At 40.5% G+C, this 20,615-nt stretch overlaps 3 protein-coding genes across 3 annotated transcripts; 2 read left to right on the top strand and 1 right to left on the bottom strand.

The window, feature by feature from the left end:
• Positions 1-152: 152 nt before the first annotated feature.
• Positions 153-8,632, top strand: LOC131797617 (ATP-binding cassette sub-family C member 4-like). The gene is made up of 8 exons (XM_059115272.2): positions 153-237; positions 846-1,066; positions 1,904-2,453; positions 3,625-4,004; positions 4,445-5,775; positions 6,141-6,711; positions 7,202-7,338; positions 7,704-8,632. Exons 3-8 carry the CDS (start codon positions 1,914-1,916, stop codon positions 8,555-8,557), a joined length of 3,813 nt encoding a protein of 1,270 aa, XP_058971255.2. The 5' UTR covers positions 153-237; positions 846-1,066; positions 1,904-1,913; the 3' UTR covers positions 8,558-8,632.
• Positions 8,633-13,154: 4,522 nt separating this feature from the next.
• Positions 13,155-20,580, bottom strand: LOC131797331 (phosphatidylinositol-glycan biosynthesis class X protein). The gene is made up of 6 exons (XM_059114946.2): positions 20,389-20,580; positions 19,767-19,923; positions 19,124-19,218; positions 18,527-18,651; positions 13,834-13,940; positions 13,155-13,404 (listed from the first exon to the last, which is right to left on the bottom strand). The coding sequence occupies exons 1-6, from the start codon at positions 20,541-20,543 to the stop codon at positions 13,252-13,254; spliced, it is 792 nt and encodes a 263-aa protein (XP_058970929.2). The 5' UTR covers positions 20,544-20,580; the 3' UTR covers positions 13,155-13,251.
• LOC131797324 (uncharacterized) lies at positions 14,858-18,532 on the top strand. Its single transcript, XM_059114934.2, has 2 exons — positions 14,858-15,074; positions 15,662-18,532. The coding sequence occupies exons 1-2, from the start codon at positions 15,014-15,016 to the stop codon at positions 17,791-17,793; spliced, it is 2,193 nt and encodes a 730-aa protein (XP_058970917.2). The 5' UTR covers positions 14,858-15,013; the 3' UTR covers positions 17,794-18,532.
• Positions 20,581-20,615: the final 35 nt, after the last annotated feature.

The raw sequence follows: 20,615 nt of genomic DNA, 5'->3' as shown, positions 1-20,615 counted from the left end.
CGCTCGAAATCATCTGATCGCCTGTACCAAAGAAATTCTGTTTTACGATTTAAGTGCGGTCGTCTGTAGAAGAGTGTACATATGCTAATCAAGCTTTCTAACAAGGGATTTCTGCGCGCTTAGTTCCATTAGTGATCAGACTGCTTGCTGGTGTGTGACTCGTTTACGGAATTTTGTCGTTGGTGCAATTTCACCCATTACCTGCTCCCTCTAGGGAAAAACAAGCAAGGTTAGCCGGTAAGTGTTTATCTCTTGATCTCTTGACTATTTCCAACTTTAATTTTAACCTTGCCCGGCTAAAGGGCATTTAGTCACTGCGTATTTTCAACCGCACTCGTGCATAACCACATGTTGGCAACTATTTTGAAGCAGGCAAAAATAAATGACTTAGCGGTTTTAAAACCTTGAATTTTCTTTCTAAGTCCCCTTTAATATCAGTTTCAAGCCAAAAACAAAGGAGAAATTGCACCGATTGATTTCTTTGTCCTTTCTGATTTCCTTAGGAAAAAAAATTCCCGGATAAATTTGAATATTTAAGCAAACGATCCACATTTTTAGCGGGCTTTTTGGCCAAAACTCACACTGAAAGTTTAGCTGAAATTACCAATGATTCCCCTTTCACGCTGTAGCAGGAGCATTTAAACTGCAAAAATAAATATCTGCGAGGCGACAAAAAGAAAGAAAATAAAGACCAGACGATGCCAAGTCTCTGGGAAAAAATACGTTACGTGACACAACCGTTGCATGTATTTTAATTTCGCTATTGACAACATTTCCCGTGTACATTTACATTTGCCAACAAAATTGTCACAGTGATAAAAATAATACTCTGAAGTTGGTTGCAGGTGGTTTTAGGTGGATTTTGGTCATTCCTTGTTTTAGTACCTGTGGAGACGACCGTTGCATCCATTCTCATCTCTAAAAAGCACGATCCCAGTATATCAGGGATTCCTGAATGCTACGAAATACACATTTGAATTCCAATAGCTATTGGATTGCACAGTGGGCTAAGAATTTCTTCTCTATGGTGGGATGTTAGAATCGATGATCAAACTGTGATAACCAGGTCTGTATGATGTTCAACTTGAGAAATTTACTTCTCCTCCCCTGAAAAAATGGAACGCCAGAGAATTGTCTTGAATTATGCGTTTTGGCACAGCTTTCCAAAACCCAGGCTTCTGATCCATTTTATTAACCTGAAGACGGGAGTAATACCATGGAGAGCGAGAGCTGGGAGGCAGAAGGCCACAAAAGTACTGGAGCCGAGAGAACATGGTACAGGAAGTGGGAGACTGTGACCTCCCCGTCCCCCCCCCCCACCCCCCCTCTTCTTGCATGGCACCACTAAGGGTCGATCAAAGAATGGGGAGACATAAATGACATAAAGTTGTAGAATATTGAAAAGTGCTCCACATTTTGTCAAGCATACAGGATAGAGGAATTTACAAGTCCTCACAAGGGTTATAACAACTTTAGAAAAATCAAAGAAATGTGTTATCTGGCCTTAAGACGAAGAAATATCTAAGTCTTCGACAAGGTATCCCATCCCAAACTTGCGAATTATCCGCTCTGATGCTGTACAATGAACTCGATGGAGAGTTAAGCCATTATTAGGTTTATTTGTGACAAGCATCCTGTATATCGCTAGGACTGACAATGTCGAAGGTTCGGTAGTGAAATAAAAGAAGATTTTATCACGAGATGTGAAATGAGAGTGGGACAAAAAAATCGGATTCTTTTATGAGGAAGGAGTTTATCCCAATCTCTCACACTCTATTAACATTAAAAGTGCTATTTAGTTCATCATTTTTTCAAATTTGATGTAGCAAAATGCGAAGCGTGACTTGGATTTATTAGTGAGAGATGATGATATTGATCATGCTTCATCGTTCTTCGGCTAAAGGTTTAGAGCTATGGCACCAAATGGTTACAAGAAGATCTCCTCCACCAGTGACTCTGCCGAGAAAGTAAGTTTTGTTTCTTTCCTCTTGTTGCAATGGATGAACGATGTCATGAAGACAGGCAGTAAACGAACCTTAGAGGAAGGGGACTTTGTACCACTCTCAAACGAGAACACCTCACAGTCAGCCACAGAACTTCTTGACAAAAAATGGAAAGAAGAAGTAGCTAATTCCATTAGGAAGAAGAAAACACCGAAGTTGTGGAAAAGTGTCTTGAGGACGATTTCCCTCAGGGAAGCTGTTTTCGTTGTTTGCTGTGATGTCTTGTTCGCAATCGGCTCCCTCCTTTCGCCATTGCTCGTTGGACATCTGATTTTTATGTTAATGTCACCTGAAACACATCAGAACAACATCCTTCATGGATGCGTTTTAGCAATTGCGATGGCTGTAACCACTTTGGTCGGGAGCCTCGGAATGCAACATTACGGTTACGCGGGTGAAATAATGGGCATCAGACTGAGTAACGCAGTGCAAGGTCTCGTTTACAGGAAGGTGAGCACAAGTAGGGTAGCTGACTCGTCCCAAGCCTTCTCCATAATGTGCACGGCGTTCACGTGGGGAAGAAAGGGGTGATGGGAAAGAGAAAAAGGCTCTCTGACTTTTTCCCATCCTGTTGCACTTGCCTGTGTTAGTTGCCGACACCGTTGCTTTGAAGAAGATTGGGGACGAGTTAGGGTAAGGTTGGGTTGGGTAATGGGAAAGGGCGCAATCTTCGTTAATTCTCTCGACACTTTTTCCTTCGCTTTTCGATACACTTTTGTTATTAACCCTAGATTATGGAGTAGTCAGAGAAAGTTTTCAATCCAGTGTCTAAGTAGGTTATTTAGGACTGCATTCTCTCTTTTCTTGGCAACACTGTGAATCCGCAAGCCAGTATTAACACGGCGGAAAGGAGTTATCAGCATCGGAAATGTCTATGCCCAAGCTGAAGCTTCTATGAATTCATACGCTCTCGCAAACCTAAATAATAAGATTTTTCTTGGCACCTTAAGACTCCTCCAGTTATGCCTCTGTTTTGGGAGCGTGAGAGTTGGTTCAATCTGCTTGGATCAAGCTTGAATTCTCGATCTCGCGGGTGACAGTCGGCGTTCTAGCAATTAGGCTAAACTCAAGAGGCGGTCCTTATTAGCTCCTTATTGCATGCGATGAGAAAATGATTAGGAATTGAACTTTAAAAGTGCGAGTTTGTCTCTTCGTTTCCTCGGAGATGAGTAGAACTTGGTAATCACTTTCGAACTAAGCGCACTCGAAAAGCACTATCCACCTGCTATACACTAATCATCTTTAGTATATACTAGAACAGTGGATAACGTTGAAGGCGCGCTCTGATTGGCTACTCAAACTCCAAATATCCCTTGCTATTCACCTCTGAGAAACTTGCGCGGAATTTTCGCCTGAAAATCGTTGCAGGAATAAATGAGTTAAAATCATATTTTGATTTTTTTTTCTCACTGTTTTAGTATATACTAGGGTAATTACTAACCTCAGTTTCGGTGGCTAACGGTGGGTATTTACCTCGCCATTTTGCAGCTCAAAATATATCTACCACTAGCCACCTTTACTTTGAGGAGTGGTGGTTAATAATTCTGATTGCTTTCTGCACTAAACATGGGTTTTCCTTTTCAAGAGATCAATTCTAGTATTGATATTGTTTCATTCTCAGATCTTACTGCTTAGCAAGAGCTCATTGTCAAAGTTTTCAGCGGGGCGTGTGATCGACCTGCTGTCAAATGATGTTCAGCGGATGGAGACAGCACCTAAATGGATTTTAGCAATAAATTCAGCCATACTCCAAATTGTGCCTGCAACGTTTATAATCGCGTATCTGATTGGTTGGCAGGCTCTTATGGGAGAGATATTTCTCTGGCTTCTTCTACCGTATTACGCAGAGATGTCTTCTGTCAATGCCGCGCTGCGTCTGCGTTCAGCGGCGGAATCTGATATGCGAATTTCTTTGACGAATCAAGTGGTTTCTGGGATACGTGCTATCAAAGCGCGTGCGTGGGAGGATGAATTCAGAAAAAAAATAAAACACACACGAAAGTAAGGGAAATTTAAAAACCTATTTAATTTTTTCAGATAACAGCAGAACATCTTCGCACCGATACCTTTGGGTGAACGGAGTGATAGTATTGGTTTACTGGCGTGATAACTCATGCAAGATTTTGGGAGAACACTCCAAGAGTTAATAATTCACAAACTTAACATTTATGGGTGGCGAGGGTTGCTGTGAGGAAGGTTGGAGGTCATATTTAGGAATCATTTGTGATCATGGTGATGTACAGTTTATTGTGCTTTGCTTATTGTAAAATGTGTTCAGTTTTCATTGAGTTTTTGGGTGTAAGAAACGATAGGTATCTGAACAACCACTGCAATAATTATGAGTGCTGAGTGAAGAGTGAAGACTGCAGAGTGCAGAGTTTCTGATCAGTACCTTCATTTTGTCCGAAAATGATAACAACAAATCTTTTTGTTTCTTTCAGACGAGAAATAAGTATCATCCGTAAGAAAAGTGCCATTCTCTCAGGTTTGGCTGCCTTGGAGTATACTTCAATACCAATCCTGCTGTCTGTTATTACTCTGATGCTTACTGGTCAATCCCTAGCACCAGTAAATGTTTTTATGCTCTTAATGTTTATTAACTTGCTAAGACTTCGAATTTGCTTTGGCATTGCGTATGGTGTGGTGGAGACACGGGAATCATTTGCATCACTCGGAAGAATAGAAGATTTTCTTATTTCAGAGGATTTGTCTTCCACCTCTGAGGATCATTGTCTACAAGGCAGAGGAACAGCTGAAGAGAGAAAGTCGGGCAAGTTACAAAACGATTCTACATCTATGAGCCAGTCGCATGTATCAGATGAAAATCCCCTTACTGATCAATGGATAAACCCTTCTAAGCCAGGAACTTTATGTGTGTCGCATTTAACATATAAAGAAGTAGCGAGGAAAGATGAATTTATTCTTCAAGATGTGGACTTTGTTGCTGCATCAGGAAGCTTGACAGTTGTCACCGGACCAGTAGGCAGCGGTAAATCAACTCTCCTCTCAGCGATCGCTGGCGAGATATCAGACGTAGGCGGAACAATAAACCGTCAAGGAACTTTTGTGTATGCACCGCAAATAGCCTGGGTGTTCTCTGGAACCTTAAGAGAAAATATTTTATTTGGAGAGTCGTGCGATGAACCAAGATACACCAGAATAATCGAGGCATGCGCCCTCACAGAAGACTTTCAGCAGTTTCCGAAGGGTGACCAAACCGTTGTTGGTGAGCGCGGTGCCGTTCTGAGTGGTGGTCAGCGTGCAAGAGTAAGCTTAGCACGCGCAGTGTACGTGGATGCAGACCTTTACTTGTTTGATGACCCTCTCAGCGCGGTGGACTTCAAAGTTGGTCGGCATATCTTTGAAAAGTGTATCAAGGGTTTGCTTGGTGAGAAGACCCGCCTGTTAACTTCTCATCAAGAACAACATATGAAAGATGCAGACCGAGTGATTGTACTGCACAAAGGTCGCGTTCTGGGGAAGGGAACCTTCGCCGAGCTTCAAGGAAAAGGCATCTTAAATACCACCATCGACCCACTTTACAAGAATGCTTCGACAGAAAACAAGTCTAATGACATGGTCACCGCAGGGGAGGATGAAGAGAGACGCAGAGATTTAAAGCCACTTACAAAGAAAGACAATGAACTGGAAATATCTGTTGAAGATCGGGCAATCGGAACGGTGTCAAGTAAGCTTTATTGGGACTACTTCAGAAGTGGTATTCACTCCTTCTTCATCATTGGAATGATTTTCTTGTGTCTTATTTCTCAAGGTGAGCACTAAAGAATTATAAAAGTGGCAAAAACTCAGCCATTGTTCGGTGCTGTCGAATGACATTCTCTCTCGGGGCGAACGAGCAAGCAAGCAGCCAAGTCAGAAACTCCAACCCAGTTTTTTTTTGTCTTGAAGGAGCAAGAGGAAACTGGGACTGACGGAAAAGGTGTGGAGAGGGGGATGGGAGATTCATGTTAAGACTAACAACCAATCCGCCATTTATGAGAGAGAGGTTGATGTCTTTTAAACCTGAGTTAAAAACTGTTTATTTCACCTGATTTAGACTGTTACGTAGATTATGAAGAAAATTGTTTCACTTTTGCGTATTTTTATCATTCACCATATTTTTTCGCCCTTTTTTAGCATCGATGGTTGCCCCTGACGTGTGGCTGTCCTTTTTGACCAGGAAACTTCCATCAGAACAGAAAGACAAGACAAATCTAACTATCTACGGTGGTTTGGTCGCTGCTTCCTTCATATTGGGCATTATCAGGGCCTACATTTTCTTTATGGTTTGCCTAAGAAGCTCTGAGCGGCTTCATGACAAAATGGTTGTGGCTCTTTTAAAAGCGCCGGTTCTTTTTTTCGATTCAAATCCTGTGGGTAGAATCCTGAATCGATTCTCTAAAGATGTGGGTAGCATGGATGAGTTATTACCATTACAGTTTCTAGCTTCAATTCAGTTGGTATTGCTGTTGCTCTCATCAGTTATCGTTCCTTCTGCTACAAATCCTTGGGTTTTGTTTGTTACCGTTCCAGTGACGGCCATGATTCTTTACTTTGCAAGATTTTACTTGAAGAGTTCCAGAGAACTAAAAAGGTTAGAGTCCATATGTCGAAGCCCAGTCTTCTCTCACGTATCAGAGACTCTTGATGGACTGGACACAATTCAAACAAGAGGTAGACAGAGAGATTTTATGGACAAATTTCACAAGTAAGTTCGTGCAACTTTCCAAGTGAGCTGGGAAAGTAAAATCTCAAACTCAATTCAGGCTCGAGACGCAAAACTTTCACAGTGCAGGGGTTGTGTTTGGCATCTCGAATCATCATCCGTAAAAGCCCCTATCTCCTTCCTCCTTCCTTCCATCATAGCCTCTCCCCCCCCCCTCCCTCCCCCCTCCACCTTCCTCTTACAACGCTTTAAAAATTGTAGACATGGAATGCTTGGTTGATTGGGGCACTGGATTCGGTATTCAGTCCCAGCCTCAAATTCGCCCCTCTACCTGATAATTTTTTTTCCTCGGCGGTCTCGTGCTTACTATTCTGCTACGTCGTGTTTTTTTTTTCCAATTTACATTTCGTTTACAAAATTTCGTTCATCATGGTGATGGCACCCTTTGCGCAACGCTTAAAGAACTTGTTGCGCAGATTTGGCATTTGAACTCGAGATGATTTACTTTAATTTTTTCTTTCCCTACGGACAGTTACCAAGACACTCACACCCAGTCCTTTATCATGGTGACGGCGAGTGGCAGATGGTTCGGTGTTCGTCTGGATGCAATAATTTCTCTTTTAATTGGCTTGGTTGTCTTAGTGGCAGTTTTAGTATCTCAAGATGCCGGTATGTAAAGTTCTAACCAAAGTAACTGCACCGTTACTCGCTCATGTACATCCAAAAGCTGCGATATTCCATGTGATAATTCTGTGTAAAGAATCTTTCCGTGTGTAATGGGGAGACAAAAACAAGTCGTTGTAGCCCATTTCATCACTATCTTTATGAGGACGAACTGAGACTAGTTTAATTTTTAAAAAAATTTTTTTTAAAGTAACTTAGTTTATCACACGAGTAGCGTCGCGGTAGCAGGTAACCGCGACGTGCTGTGTCGTATCGAGTCGTGCATAGTTTTACCGTTAAATTTTTGGTAATTTTTTCTGCGTGACTTGAAGGAAATCAACAGTTAATTTACAGATTTTTTTTCTATTTAGCTTCCGCTGGGCTTTCTCTCGCTTACCTCATTCAAACAGTGACCCTGACGCAATACGCCGTCAGAAAATCATCAGATGTCGAGAATTTTATGACTTCGGTTGAACGAGTTATTACCTACACCAAGCTTGACTCTGAGCCTGGATACCAAGTGGACACACTTCCCCCGGAACACTGGCCATGCGAAGGAAATATCACATTCCGCGATGTGTCGATGACGTATTACCCAGGAGGGCCTAAAGCGCTGAGGAACATCAGTCTTGACATCAAAGGAGGCTCAAACATAGGTGTTGCAGGCCGCACGGGCGCCGGCAAATCATCTTTTGTCGCAGCTCTTTTGCGCATGCCCGACCCCGACGGAGAGATTTTGGTGGACGGAATTCAGATAAAGAATATCAATCTCCGAGCAGCTCGCGGATGCATTTCCGCTCTTGGCCAAACTCCGGTGCTTTTCAGTGGATCATTGAGGAAGAACCTGGATATTATGAAGCGTTTCCAAGATGCAGATCTGTGGCGAGTCTTAGAGGATGTGCAACTGAAAGATTTCGTACAAAGTCTTGAGGGACAATTGGATTACGAATTGTTGGAAAATGGAGCAAATGTCAGTGTGGGAGAACGGCAGTTGATTTGTTTGGCTCGTGTTCTGTTGCAGCAGAACAAGATCATCATCTTGGATGAACCCACTGCACACGTGGATCCAGGGACAGAAGAAACAATCTGGAGAGTGGTGCGAGAGAAACTGAAAGACTCCACAGTAATAACTATAGCTCACCGTCTGAACACCATTCGACACTGTGACAAAGTTTTTGTTTTTAAGGAGGGAGGGGTGGTCGAGTCTGGAAAATTTGACACATGAAGACTGAAGCGTTTTATAACTGATATGCACGGTTTTTATAAGTAACTAGTTATGATTAGTATCCTTTCATTTAATGTGTGGTTTCGCTGAATCAAAACCGAAGTATTCACTACGGCCACGGTCTATATAGTCTCAAAAAGAGGGAACTGAGAGGGAATTTTTTTAAAAGTTATAATCGATATTTAGGGACGCATCGAAAAGCGGTGCAGCGTTTTGAGTAGTGGCATTGGGAAGGAAGGAAACTGTCCTTATACTTCCTCTGAGTGTTACTTCGCGAAAAGCGATCCAGATGAAACCTGCAAATTTTGTTCAAATCAATTTTGCGCTGAGCTTGCGATAATTTCAAGGCCAAAAAGTTGGGTATCAGTCCCACACAATTAAAGGTAGGATAGAGCGTGTTTCCGCCCTGTTTTACGCCCGCCTCTGTTAGTAGTCACCTGCTTGTTTTGCAGGCTAGGAAAACCGGTTTAAGTTTACTGTCAGCCTTCTAGGGAAATTGATTTTAATCAAAATCATCTTACCGAACTGCAGCTTTTCCGAAGTTTCTTTCAGCATTTAAAAATCCTCCGCAAATACGAAAATCAGAGTGAGGTCAATCAAACCATTTGAAACTTTCCTCCCATTTAATTTTTCAATTAAGCCTTATTTTGATGTAATTTACCTAGTTTCCCTTCCTATATGCCTTGTAATTATATAAAATGGAGCCTTTGGCCATGCAGTGAAGGAGAAATTCTTCAGTCGAGCTTTCTTTGGTAGTCTTTTAAGATTGGTGTCAAGTACTTTAGTTCACCGAAAAGAGCAAAATACTTCAATCCAGTTATTTCACATCAGAAACGTCATGTTTTCACAACTTTTTCCAAGTGCTATAGAATCATCTTTAAAACGACCAAAAAAAATTTAGAAACCTTAGTCGGGTTAGCAGACTATGAACAAACTTTGTTCAACAAGAACCGGGATTAACAACTACGAAAGATAGTCATCTTAATCCTTTCACTCCCAAGAATTCATCTGTAATTCTCTTTACTGTCTACCATACAACTCTTATGATGTTACTTTGGAGATTTTGGTATTGGATCAATTAATTTTCCTCAAGTGATTTTTTTTTATTCTCATTACTTGCCTATTTAATATCGTATTGATACTTTTAAGGAGAAATTTTGTCTTGGTCACTTATACTTCAGTGGTCTCCTATTCCTCATGAAAACCTTCATCTTCTGATTCATCAAAGTTGTTATTATCATGTTCTTCTATCCAAAGTTGCATCAACTCCTCAATTTGGAGATCGGATTCGTCAAGTTCGTTCCCGTAAGCCTCAAGCGCCAGAACACCAAAACCAATAAAAACGCTCAAAGCAGCAGCAGCGATAAATTTAGGATTACGGTGTCTTGCAAAGTGCTCAGAAGCAAGAACGGCATAAACCGTGCCATATCCAAAATGAATGAAAACACTAGGATCAGTGGTTCCGGGACGATCAGGTAAAACACCAGCAAGAACAGGATGAAGAGCAGGAACAGTTCCATCATCGACAAGAACACCTTCACTATCAATCATGTAAGGAACAATTCTGTATGAACCTGGAGCGACATAACCATCAATCCCAGCAGCACAAACCTCAGCCATGTCAGCGAGAAAATTATGCACCAAGAAGGGCACCTGCTGAAAACTTGAAGCAACAAGACGATTCCCAGAGTCAATGAAACCATTCACCCCTGTAGCAACAAAATCCAGGCAAGCCTGAAATATCCTATCGTAAATGTCAACATAAACATTAAATCCAGTAGCAACAACGGCACGAACCATGTCAGCACCCTCAGCTTCATTAGCAGCAGCCATAATTTCATCAAACCCATCCGCCCCTACATCAACAACATTTACGAGTGTTTCAAGAAACCCTTCCCTAAGAGTCTCGACTGCACGCGTAGCGTCAAGCCTTGCAATATTTTTAACCATGTTAATTCCAGCAGCGATAATGTCAATCGTAGAAACGACAACAGCGTTCATCTCAGCAATAATTTCATTAGCCACAGAAGGGACGTCATTAATATCAGCAGCGGCTCCATCAACCACAGCATCAACATCATCAGTAACAACACCCAGATCATCGATCGCAACCGCACCATCATCAACCCCGGCCGGACCATAATCAACCACAGCATCATCGTCATCGACCCTAACAGCAAAACCATGACCCACAGCGGCACTAACACCTTTAAATCTAGCCGTAACATCAACCGCAGCACCAGCGTCGACAGCAATGTTATCATGACAGGACTCCTTCACTGCAGACAATCCATTCTCTATGACGAGCCTCTTCAAGTCCAGTTTCTTTGTTCCCTCGAAGGACGTTGTATTGTTCTGCTCTCTTAGTTCTTGGTCGACTGATTTAAGGATTCCGCATCCTGGACCTTGATATCTTTTAAACATGTCGAATTTATTCCAAAAGGAACTAGATCCTTTAAATTCCTGGGTAACATTTGTAGCCTCTTTTTCTTCCCGTTTCCCATCTTTTTGTGTCTTCTCGCTCTCCAAAACTGAAATTATTACAAAAATAACCTGATAACGGCCGTGATCTTCAATATCTATTTTTTCGTAAATAGATTTGTCTGTATTCTTGTTCGAAACAAATACCTTTAATACAGCGCTCATCTAAAACACCTGACAGAGAAGCCCATTGTTCGTTTCCAAATAGGGGTTAACGCACGCTAATGCTGTTTCCTTTCCACCCGCCCCTTAAGTTAGCCTTCGTCAAGTTTCCAGGCGTCTCTTGTTCGTTCACGCGCGCCCAATTTACGCTTCGTCGTGCGCGCGCGTTTAACGTACGACTTTTTGAACATGACCATAGGAATAGCAAATTTCTAAAGAGATTAAATATGTAGACAATCACGAGGTTTAAGAGACAGAGGCAATCGATCGCCCTCGCGAGTTTCAAGCAGTTCCATCTTATTAGTGATACGTTTTTAGCTCGCTACGTTGACATCTCGGAAATTTTCACGTCACGTATCTTAGCAACTAAAGATAAATAAACAAAGAAGTAAATAAATTTTTATCAAAGAGCAGTCCATTCTTCAACGCCGTTTTTTAATATTTTACCGCATCGCTGTCTCTTACGAATGCAGCGCGCCACTAAAAACGCCAATTCTTCAATTGAAGACCGAAGTAATTACGTAAATAAAAAGAATTCTTACCTTGATTTCCGAATGTAATAGGGAACTTGTAAACCTTTTTTCTGGAAATAAAACCCACAGTGAGGACAGTTAAGGCAGTAGCGAAAATCTGGTGAAAGCCGACTGGCCATTCCTCGTATTCTTTCTTCCTTCTTTGCCGAATATCAATAATTCGGTCAAGTTTTACCTAAAATGAGAAGAACAGGATTTACCCACGCACGGACTGAACAAAGCATCATAAACTGTAACCTCTCAAAAGAAGAAAACACTTATCTATAAAAAAAAGCAGAATTCACACCAACCATTTCGGGGAAGTTTTTAGTGCGCTCTAACACACGAGCAAAGTAATTCTCAACCTTTTTTGCTCACGATAACTCATTAACTGTTCAGCTGTAAGCTGGAGCGCAATCTCTTACAAACTTGCACACTCGAGCAAGAAAAGTGATCTCTGCTTTTATGACGTTTGCATTTATTTTGGCGCGCTCTGTTCGTTCGAATTTTTGCGCATGATGTAATCACCGTAACCTATCGAAACAGCAACTATCGATTATCTCTTAAATTCAATTTATTTCACTTGAACACTTTTAAAAATTAGGAAACACTCTTATTATCTTAAACGTGCTATCAAAAACCGATTACAGGGAACCCAAAACATTACTTCAGTAAGTAAACCATCTTTCGTTGAAGCCTGTTACCTCGGAATTTTGGCTCTTTAAGATATCGGCTCTCAGAATTCATCGCATCTTTTAGCCTGACTCCATCTCCAACGGTGAGCAGCATAGAAGAACAGGTACAGAACCCATCACCCAGCAGGTCCAGAGAAGAAGATGGCGATGGATCAGCCATAAGCTCCGAATGCCACCATCAGCCCTGCCCCGAGTCGCCCTCTAATGGGTTCCCGACGGCCGACGAAAGAGAGGCTGTTGAAAAATAACTTGGAGGAGAACCATACAGAGGAAAATGAGGTACAGAGGCTGGATATAGAGGCCGCTTGACCGACGAGCAACCGACAGAAATTAATGGCGTTCTCTTTCCGAAGCCTTATGTGCATAGACGCATGAAGAGGACTAGCTAACTTTTACAGAGCGTTGCAACGCCATAAGTGGCGGCTGTTCCAAGTAATTTAGATTTCTCGAAGAATGTGTTTTTGCAGTAGAGGAAGTGCGCATATTCTGCTGTGTGAAACGAACATTTTGACGGTGTAGACTTGGGAAAGTAAAGACAAAGCTAAATTTTTCGGAATTAATTAAATTCATTATCAGACTTTGAGACAGAAATACTGAAAAATAGAAGGCCACATGTACAGATTTAATTAATCTCGATCGATCATTTATTTGTTGGAAAGAAAATTGAATTAAACTCAACAGAATTTAGTGCGCAAATCGAAGAATTCCTCAACCTTCTAATTAAAAGGAATTTGTCAGCAACTTCAATTTAATAATTCTAGACTTTATTACAAATTTTCATAGCAAAGGTCTAAATATCAAAGACACATATTCAACCATAAATTCTCTTTAGAGGTTTCAGCGTTTAAATTTTAAAAGATGTTACTATGGCGTTCCGAAGAATCAGTGCACATCCAGCCATGGTCGAGAAAACAGTAAGAGCTATGATAGGCAAACTGTGTTCCATTTGTCCAATGGGGACCTGTAGAACAAGGCTCATGCTGGACTGTGACTGATCCTGAAGAGAAAGAAGGGAATTAGACGGTGCTGGTATACTTTAATAGGGGGAGAGAAAAAAAAAGAACTAAATCATTCCATGTTTCAGTTTCATTCACCAAACACGACGATTTTGACATGGCTGAATTGAACAGTAAACAGAATGGCCTTTTCTACCGATCAACTGCTTTTGACTTTACGTGTTTGGAAATCGAAATTCGTTCACAGCCTGTGTCAGTTCACCCTCTATCCAACCTAAAGGGAGGTAATTCAGAGTTTTAGTTCAACCTTCACCCAACCAGAAAAGGCCTTAATCACGAGAGGATGCAAGATGAAAGACTGCCTCTAAGAAGAAGGGATTTCAACTTGAGAATGCCAGGATGTGTGATGCCTTTAACTAACGTAGGGATAGATATTGTAGATAAAAACCTTTCATTCTCTGCAACAATACCTTGCTCATTGATTTTAGTACAATCCAGTCACAGGTTGATAGTCGTTTTGCACCACAAGGAGCTTGTATCAAGTCACTTTCACAGCGATTAGGTGGAATGGCGACTCCTGTACGCCAAAAAAAGGAGAGACATCAAACAATAATTTCAAAGGGCGTGTAATTGAAAGAAAAAAGGGCTTCTCCCGACTGAGAACAAAAAATTCCCGAGGACGAAACTTTCAGCGTCTAAACCCTTAGATGATATCAGACCCCACAATCAACATTGTCCCCCAGTTAATAGCCCTTTGATATGATAACTGAGTCGACAACTTGATATAAGTATGGTTACTCAGACGATAATAGATTTGCGCATGTTCTCACCTGCTGAAAGGTTTGTAGTACTCTTTAAAGCACACATTTTGAGAATGACCATAACGAAATTACATATTGACGATTTTGGAGATGGAGAACAAAAGAAAGTGAATTATGTTGCTCAGAACCATCAGTCCGTGAGGATCTTTCCTTTTTACGGACTGAGCTCTTGGCTCTTTGGGTCTGAGTTTTCGTCACATCCCTCGGAACACAACAAGTTGCAAAGAGGACTTCATTATTTTCGCTGGAAGACCCGTGTTCCTCCGCCCGCAGGAATTTTTAAGGCAAGTCGGGGAGAGGTTTGCGGGGAGTCTGGCACTAATATCGCTGCAGGTCGCGCGTTTTTCCGCGCGAGGGAAAAGTCTGGCATTGCTAAACCTCTTGTAGATCTCTCGCAGGTTCGCGCAGCCCAAGGCCTCCGGTTACGCTGTATTGACCACACCACATAAAATTGCGAATCGACCGCTTTCAAGGACCCTAACACCGCAAGAAATAGAACGTTCCTATCTAGTTTTCGACCGAAAGTGGAACTGAGATGTAAAGAATCCCCACTTTCTCTTAAAACACGGCAACATCAGAGGAACTCCTTGTTTATGTTCCAATGGTGACGTCACTAACCCTCGTCCCCAGGGCTCTCTCTTTTCGCGGAACCCGGAAACAGGTTGTTGTGTACTCTTCACTTACTCTCGGATTGAAACAGTCTCATGCTCGCTTGGAGCATGGAAAATACAGAAAATTAAGACGACTTATAAGCTGACATATTTCAAACCCCCCTTATTTAACAAGGAAACATCAATACTTGAGCAGACATGTCAGAAGCCTGATCGTGATGTCCGAGCAGAGCGGTATGTCAGATGTTCCAGCAGAAATTAATGATCTTTGTTTATCAGGTATGTTTGGAAAGATCATTTGTTGTGTTTTTGGCGCTACCGTGCATGTAAAAAATTCATAGGCGTTACTAATGGTACAGAAAAAATCTTCGAAACTTCACTCCGGGCTTGGGGTAATGTGATGTTGATGAGGACCTTGTTAACACAATGGATGCAGTATGGCTCGCGATCACGTTTGCTGGAATTATAATTTCTTACTTTAAGTTAGCTTAAACTTTTAACACTGAGGAGCATAGACGCTGCAACCCCTTAAAGATTATAAAAAAGGTATATGGGTATTCAATAAGAATTGATGAAGGTTTCGTTGTTTATTGCCAGGGCTGAAATGTGTTTTATTCGTTCGTATTATCAGCAAACCAGACGAATTGTAAGGGGAAAAAAACGTGTTTACAAGACAAAATCGACTTTCTAATGGTCTTCCAGAGTTTTTTTCGCTTGGCATGGAAAAGTACCAAAATTTTTTTAAGGCTAACCTTTCTTGAAAGCTGTAATCAACATTAGAATCCACCCTATCACCACACTTGATCTCTCTCTGACTCTGCAAATCCCACACCAATTTAACGTTTCCTAAACTTTGTTATTTGCAGTGCCATTTGTAGTAGAGGAATGGGATGAGAAAGCTAACCTCTCCCCACATCATTTGTCTTACATCATCACCATTCTTCTGCCCCAGCGACTGGTAACTTTAGAGCGAGACATTGACATAGAATCACAGCTCAAAGCATTTTGTGAAAAGAAACACATAAATAATGCAATACCCGTTGGCAGTTCAACAGAAGGCTTTAGTATTCCTTATTCTATGTCGTATGAAGTAGATTCTCATCTTGGCACTTATGTTGATGCAGATGTACTGTTTGTTGAGAATGATTTCCAGATATCCACAAATGATCCAATCCAAGATGTGGATAACCAAGCCATATTAGAATCTGATGATGTTCATCCAGGTTATTGCAGAGTGAGGCTACTAAAGCACAGTGAGGATCGAAAAGATGTTGTGACTTGCAATGATAAAAAATACCTGAGCGGACACCGAATTCAGAGCTCAGTTCTCAAGAAGATGACCAGTGGAAGATCTAGAGATGACCAAACATCCATTGGTATTCATGGTCCAGCAGTGTCAGTTGAGTATTCCACTGTCTTAAATGCTGACAATATACAAACCTATGGTGTTAGGATTCCGCTTGACATGGTTTATGCAGTTCAGGTCAAGCAGTGGCCCCCAGAGGCAACTGAATGGGTCCAAAGAGTGAAAAAAGGAAACTGGCTTGGAGATGATTTGATTGAATCCATTGTGTCAGAGGGATGCCATGTTGTGCCAGTTGCACACAAGCACAGCCTCAATCCAGACATAGAATGGAGAATTTCTTTTGCAGTTACAGAAAAAAGAATGGCAAGGAATGCTGTAACTGATGGTCAACGTCAATGTTATATCTATTTCAAAATGCTGCGGCACCTTTGTCTCAAAGATTTGGAGGTGATTTCTTCATACTGTTTGAAGACTGTGTTTTTCTATGCTTGTGAGGTTGTTCCAAAGGCCCTCTGGGAGACTCATACTGGACAGTGCTTGCTGTACCTGATTGATGGTTTGATTTGTTGTGTTCAACAAAGAAACATCCCAAGCTTTTTTGTACCAGGCAATAATCTCGTAGATAATGTGCCAGAGGAGAAATGGAAAGATGTGGAGTCAAGGCTCCTTGAAATAAGGAAAGATCCCATAACACCAATTTTGAAGTTTACAGACACAAATGCTATCAGCAATACAGAGATCCCCTTTGTTTTTCGAAAAAATGTTGCATTTGTTTTGGAAGACATGGAAAAGTTCAAAGTCCACAGAGACATTAGAAGTTCTGCATTTGATGCGTTTTTCACAACCACCTTTAGAATGAGTCTGCTGTACTTAAACCAAGGTCAACCAAAAAGTGCTGTTCAGATTTTGATGGATTCGTATCCTATGCTTAACCATTTCCTTGGACCCATGCCACTTGTTTACTTTCTAAATGAAGCTGCAATCCTGATCCAAGATGGCCGGCTTTACCTTCTTTTATTTCAAGAGCTCCTTGGAATGACTGACCAACATCCTGATTTTAAGCTGCTAGAGGGAAATCTGGCTTGTGCATACCATGCAGCCTCTTACACCTATCCTGAGGAATCTTCAGAGAGAGCTGAATATCTCCAGAAGGCAGAAGAACTTATTCTGGAAGAATTGAAATCTCAAGACCTTGGTTCTTGTGGAACTCAGGTCACATTTGCCACCATTCTGATGTCACAGAAAAGATACAAAGAAGCAATACAAATCCTTGAAACTGTTGTGAATGTAGCCAGCAAAAGTGCTCAGGAAGAAATTCAAAGTGATGTGACAGAATTTGGATTCAGCGAACAAAAAGTGCTTGATGAAGATTTGCAATTGGAAATTTCAACTCATATGAAAATAGAAGGGCCATCCTTAATCTTCACATTTTATTTTCTGGTCAGATGTTTAGTACAAGAAGATGAAGTTACAAAACTAAAGTCTATTTTTGAAGAATATCAGAAGGTGTGTGACCTGTGTGAAGATATCACTGGATATAAACTTCTTGGTTATAGCTACTATCAAGTAGGAGACAAGCACAAAGCAAAAGAAGCTTTCATGTCTGCTTTGCAGAAAATGCCAGGAAGCAAACTTCTGATATCAAACATTAAAAAATGTTCAGATTTACCCTTGGACCCTGAGAGTGACTAACATCTAATTTCTTCTTCAACATTACACCTGAATCAAACTTTAAGGTCAGGAGAATAGAGGAAATGATCACATACTCTTGATTGTTAAACAAATTCTCCTTGTCAGCACTTGCAAAAATGTATAGAGAACTGTATAGAGAATATGCATACTGATGTTAGGGTGTGAAGGATTGACAAAGTTTACCTCTGGTTGTTGACCTCACAAGATATGCAATCGTGAAGGATGACAATTACAATTATGATGACTAATGATTTATTTACTAGTGTCTTTTTCATGGTATTTGTTAACCCTTAAACTCCCAGGGGTGATTCACAAGTAACTTCTCCCTACAATATTCATCCACTATCCAGCAAACAGGTAATGAGAGTACTCAAATGTATCAGGTAGAAGTTGTCATCTTGATCTAGAACCAAATTCTTGCAACTTATTTACAAGGAAATGTGTAGCAGCTAAAGGGGAGAATTAGCAATCAGATCCTGGGAGTTATAAAGGGTTAAGCACCAGACATCTGATGATTCTTTGACCGGCCACTACACTGAATTCTTTAGCAACATGTTTTATTGGTACATGAAAAATCCCCCTCTTTTTCTCTATACTATCCAAGTATTATCCTGTCTATTGCTTTATTTCCTGAAAGAAACCCTCCCTTCGTATTTCAATATAAGCACAGATTCATTAAATTAATTATACAGAATTGTCCAACAAAGCTTTGCATCTTAAGAGTTTTACATACCATTAGTACATCTTCCAAGGACTTTTGGAGGTGGAAGTAACACTGTAGCAAATTTTGCATTACTAGCAGCCTCATGGTATCGTAGATGAATTGGAATGGTAATGTTTGCACTTATAATACTCACTCTATACAGAAATAAAAAATCTTGTTTTAAAGTGGTGAAAGAATATGGACACCAGGTCACAACTCTTATTCAGTCTATAATGGGAAAATATGGCAGGCATTTTTCATGGCTGAATAACTACTGAGAATGAATTTTTTGAACAAGTTTGATTTTCAGTTTTCATTGCTTCAAATTATGACAAGCACAAGGGAGAGGGGAAAAAAAGCCAAAATGAAAGAAAAGCAATAAAAAATTGAATGTCAACTAAGATTTGTGTTATTGTTGGCATTACATTTCATTGGACTGGAATAAAGTTATGGTCTATACAAAAAGGAAATAGATATAAACACAGAATTTTGCAGCATCCTACCCACTCAATTAGCCAACTATGCAATAAAAAACTCAGTGGTACATTTCTTTCTAACTCAAAACTGTCTTGTTTAATTCAATCATATTGATGAAAGGACCTTCTTAATGAAAAGTAAGGGACTTACTTTGAGTCAACAGCTATCCTTGGAAATACAAACATCTCACTTGAAAAGCTGTGATGAGCCAGGGCTTCAACATTTACACTCTCTTTAAATAATACCTGATGAGTGATAAACATGTTGAAAATAGCTTTCACAGTAAGTTTTCATGTAATCAGGATGTTTCTAATTTCCTATCACCTGATTATGATGTCTATACAACTGTCAATAAGTGTTTTTTTCTGGAAATACAAAAACTGTCTCAATAAACAAAGCTTTATTCCTCTCTCTTCGCAAGAACTTAATATGACTAAATGACTGATGTATGGTTTATCATTGTGCCCCACAAAGCAACATGCTCATAAATTGGTAGACAACAGAAACCCATGAAGCAAATGACAGAGAGACACTTGGTAAAGTTGTAACTCTCCCTCTGGTTCACTCACAGAGACATCTCTAAGCCCATCTACAACAGAGTAAAGATACTCTGCAAGCATCATCAAGTGTATGGCGTAAATATATTTTTGCTCTATAGGGCTGTTCAATTAAATATTAAGGATGGACCTTAATCAGACCCACACTAATGAAGTGCTTATCACAGAGGAAGACAACAAAATAAAAATCCGCCATTTAACACAACCTAAGTATCACTAGTAAACTTTGATCTGACCTCAGGGCCTCCAAACTCCTCTTCATTCTTGACCTGATCAGGATCAATGTAAATACCACTTGGGAATTGTTCAACCACCAAAAGTTGACAATCCAGCAGATTGTAATGCTCACCAAAACTGCTTAAAATGTCCCATTCAATGTAGGTAATCAGATCTCTAAAAATCAAACACGTTTTTCTCACAGTTATTAGTTGTCGTGGGGATTATTGAAGGCTTACATATAATAATGCTTGTAAACTAAGCACCAAATTTATTCACGTGTATCCAATTTTATAGCGTAGATTTTATTCATCAATCCGTTGAGCGAGGAGCGGGATTGAAAAATATCGACAAATTTCGGAAAAGAACGAGTTATCCTACAAAATTTCTATATTGTTCTAACATAGGAGCAAATTAGAATGACCATCCCAGCGTGTAAACTGAATAAATAAAACAGAAAAGGGTGCAAACTAATTCAGACAGACTCATAGCCACAGAAATGCTACTCTTTGCAATTTCCTTGATCCATAAAAGTATATAATCTGATACTTAAGCTGATCATCGGTGGAGATTAGCCCAATTCGTTTTATAAACACAGCTGGCAACTTTTGACATGTGTAAGGCGGCTGTGAAAATTCTGACCTGTGAAACCCTGACTTTTGCTGCGTTCTTTCCACAACTGCCTGGTCGCAGATCTTTTCACTCGATGTACAGGATTCAAGCGATAAAAAGAAAATGAAAATAATGGACAAGAGCTTTGTTTCTAGAACAGCTCTACAACACATTTTACGAAACATTGCACATACAGGATGCTACTAAATAATTGTGAAGGAGATTCCCTGGAAATGTGCGAGGAAGCGTCGCGCATA

The sequence above is a fragment of the Pocillopora verrucosa genome, chromosome 8 (assembly GCF_036669915.1).
Source record: "Pocillopora verrucosa isolate sample1 chromosome 8, ASM3666991v2, whole genome shotgun sequence".
NCBI classification, from domain to species: Eukaryota; Metazoa; Cnidaria; class Anthozoa; order Scleractinia; family Pocilloporidae; genus Pocillopora; species Pocillopora verrucosa.
The sequence above is the reverse complement of the archived record's forward strand: the minus strand, read 5'-3'. Positions and strand labels throughout refer to the sequence as shown.